Raw genomic sequence first — 3022 nt, 5'->3', positions numbered from 1 at the left:
ATCTTTGTTGCTCTTCTCTGTACTCTTTCTAGAGTCTCAACATCTTTTTTACATCGTAGTGACCAAAACTGGATGCAGGATTCCAAGTGTGGCCTTACCAAGACCTTGTAAAGTGGTATTAACCCTTCACGTGATCTTGATTCTATCCCTCTGTTAATGCAGCCTAACACTATGTTGGCCTTTTTGGCAGCTGCAGCACTCGGCTGGCTCATCTCTAAGTGATTGTCCACTAGGACTCCAAGGTCCCTCTCACAGTTACTACTATTGAGTAATATCTCTAACCCCATCAAATGACCACCTCCGCTTATCCCAGATCGTTGGAAAGGGGGGCAAACACACCAAATCCAGTCTCAACAACTGGCTGGCTGTGAAACTGACAATAATAATAATAATAATAATAATAATAATAATAATAATAATAATAATAATAATAATAATAATAAGAAGAAGAAGAAGAAGAAGAAGAAGAAGAAGAAGAAGAAGAAGAAGAAGAAGAAGAAGAAGAAGAAGAAGAAGAAGAATATCGCTATCGGTCAATTGCAAAAGGCAGCTTGACTCAGAGCGGCAGTCTGTGACGATATATTTAAAACTCCATACAGCAACAACTGGCTATCCCAGGTCCTTGGGAAGGACTTGACAGGTAGACCAACAGGTAGTAGACCTGATAGGTAGACAAAAATGCCAAGTCCACTCTCAACATCTGGCTGATTGTGCCATCGATCGTAATAATAATGCTAATAGTGATAGGTCCCTCGGGGGCAGTCCTAAAACATCTGGAGCACCACTTAAACACCAATGGCATTGGCAAATTCACCGTCGGTCAACTGCAAATGCTAGAGCTTAAAGCAGCCAGCTGACCCTTAAACACACACACACACACACACACACACAGACACATTGCAAAAAGCAAATGAATCTGGTACATTTTTGAGGGGCTGCCACAAAGAAGGGGGGGAATCAAGCTATTCTCCAAAGCATCACAAGGCAGGACAAGAAACAACAGGTGGAAACTTATCAAGGAGAGAAGCAACCTAGAACTAAGGAGAAAATTCTCAATGGTTAGAACAATTGACCACTGGAACTCCTTGCCTCCAGACATTGTGGATGCTTCATCACTGGAGGCTTTTAAGAAGAGATTGGACAAGCCATTTGTCTGGGATGGTATAGCATCTCCTGCTTGAGCAGGGGGCTGGACTAGAAGACCTCCGAGGTCCCTTCGAACTCTTGCTATACTGTTTTTCAGTGGAATGGCTTCCCTCCAGAAGTTGTGGATGCTCCATCACTGGAGGGTTTTAAGTAGAGACTGGACAGCCATTCGTCTGGAATGCTATAGGGTCTCCTGCTTGAGCAGGGGGTTGGACTAGATGACCTCCAAGGTCCCTTTCAACCCTATTATACTAGGCTCTAAGTTGTGGGCGCTCCATCCCTGGAGGTTTTTAAGTAGAGACTGGACAGCCATATGTCTGGAATGCTATAGGGCAGTGGTGGCGAACCTATGGCACGGGTGCCAGAGGCGGCACTCAGAGCCCTCTCTGTGGGCACGCGCACCATCACTCCAGTCCTAGGCCTTCTGCTGGGTTTTATAAAACCTTTTCACTTTAGGCCTCCGCCGCCATGTGCAAAAAAAAAATAATTTCAATCAATCAGTCAATTTCAACTTCTCGTGGGAAAAAAAAAAGATCTTGCAAAGTTGGAACTGATGGATTGAACTTTTTAGTCCCACCCAGTCTGCCGTTACCACCACAGCCACGCCCACTCCATGGGCCACACACCCCAATTAGCCACACCCACCCAATGGGCCACACCTGCCAGAGACCCCCTGGATCTCCCCCAACCCCGCCCGGCCCCCACAGGCATGCCTCCCCACGAGCAACATCGAGGTGACCACGCCCACCTTGGCCACACCCACCCAGTCTGCCATGACCACCACAGCCACGCCCACCCAGTGGGCCACACCCACCCGGCACCCGGCGATACATAAGTGGGTTTTGGGTTGCAGTTTGGGCACTCGGTCTCTAAAAGGTTCGCCATCACTGCTACAGGGTCTCCTGCTTGTGCAGGGGGTTGGACTAGAGGACCTCCAAGGTCCCTTCCAGCTCTGTTATTCTGTTATTCAATTTCATTCAGCCTGGGCCACTCTGGGAAGCCATTTGCAGGAAGCCATGATATCTGGAGCCCTGGCACGCTGCCCGCATTGATGGAGCCCACAGCCTTCCCACACGTTTGGTCTTCTGTAACATCTGGCCGACCCCACTTGTGGGGCTCAGCACGGTGCCCCCCCCGGGCCCTCCTACCTTGAGGTCCAGGTGCAGCACTCTCATCTGATGCATGAAAAGGATTCCTTCGCAGATCTGCCGCACGAACACCATGCACTCCACCTCGGTCAGTTGGTAATCCTCATCAATGATGCGTTCAAAGAGCTCGCCCCCTTCCACGCTGGATGGGAGATCGAGGTTGGGTCAGGACAGCACATGAGGCAGCCACCCCCAGGAGCATCGGGACCATACAGCCCTTAGGCTGAGATACCGCTCTGAGCGGTTTTACAGAAACGGCATTTTGCCCCCCAATAATCTGGGTCCTCATTTTACCGACCTCGGAAGGACGGAAGGCTGAGTCGACCTTGGGCCGATCAGGTGGGCAGAGTCAGCTTGCAATCCTGTATTCTAATCACTGCACCACCAGATATAGAAGAGGTGAGATAGATAGATAGATAGATAGATAGATAGATAGATAGATAGATAGATAGATAGATAGATAGATAGATAGATAGATAGATGGATGGATGGATGGATGGATGGATGGATGGATGGATGGATGGATGGATGGATGGATGGATGGATGGATGGATGGATGATAGGTAGGTAGGTAGGTAGGTAGGTAGGTAGGTAGGTAGACAGACAGACAGACAGACAGACAGACAGACAGACAGACAGACTAGATAGATAGATAGATAGATAGATAGATAGATAGATAGATAGATAGATAGATAGATAGATAGATAGATGATAGATAGATAGATAGA

The 3022-nt window shown here is 48.2% G+C and overlaps 1 protein-coding gene across 1 annotated transcript in view; it reads right to left on the bottom strand.

The window, feature by feature from the left end:
- The window catches only part of LOC107300163 (myosin light chain kinase 2, skeletal/cardiac muscle-like), a gene marked incomplete at both ends in the record, with an annotated part of 10173 nt that extends 7737 nt beyond the window's left edge, over positions 1–2436 (bottom strand). The window contains one exon of the mRNA XM_015829504.1: positions 2287–2436. Within this exon, the coding sequence (XP_015684990.1) occupies positions 2287–2436 (150 nt within the window). The remainder of the gene's footprint in view (positions 1–2286) is intronic.
- Positions 2437–3022: the final 586 nt, after the last annotated feature.

This window comes from Protobothrops mucrosquamatus, unplaced genomic scaffold, assembly GCF_001527695.2.
Source record: "Protobothrops mucrosquamatus isolate PMUCROS unplaced genomic scaffold, P.Mucros_1.0 scaffold6289, whole genome shotgun sequence".
Classification (NCBI taxonomy): domain Eukaryota; kingdom Metazoa; phylum Chordata; class Lepidosauria; order Squamata; family Viperidae; genus Protobothrops; species Protobothrops mucrosquamatus.
The sequence above is the reverse complement of the archived record's forward strand: the minus strand, read 5'-3'. Positions and strand labels throughout refer to the sequence as shown.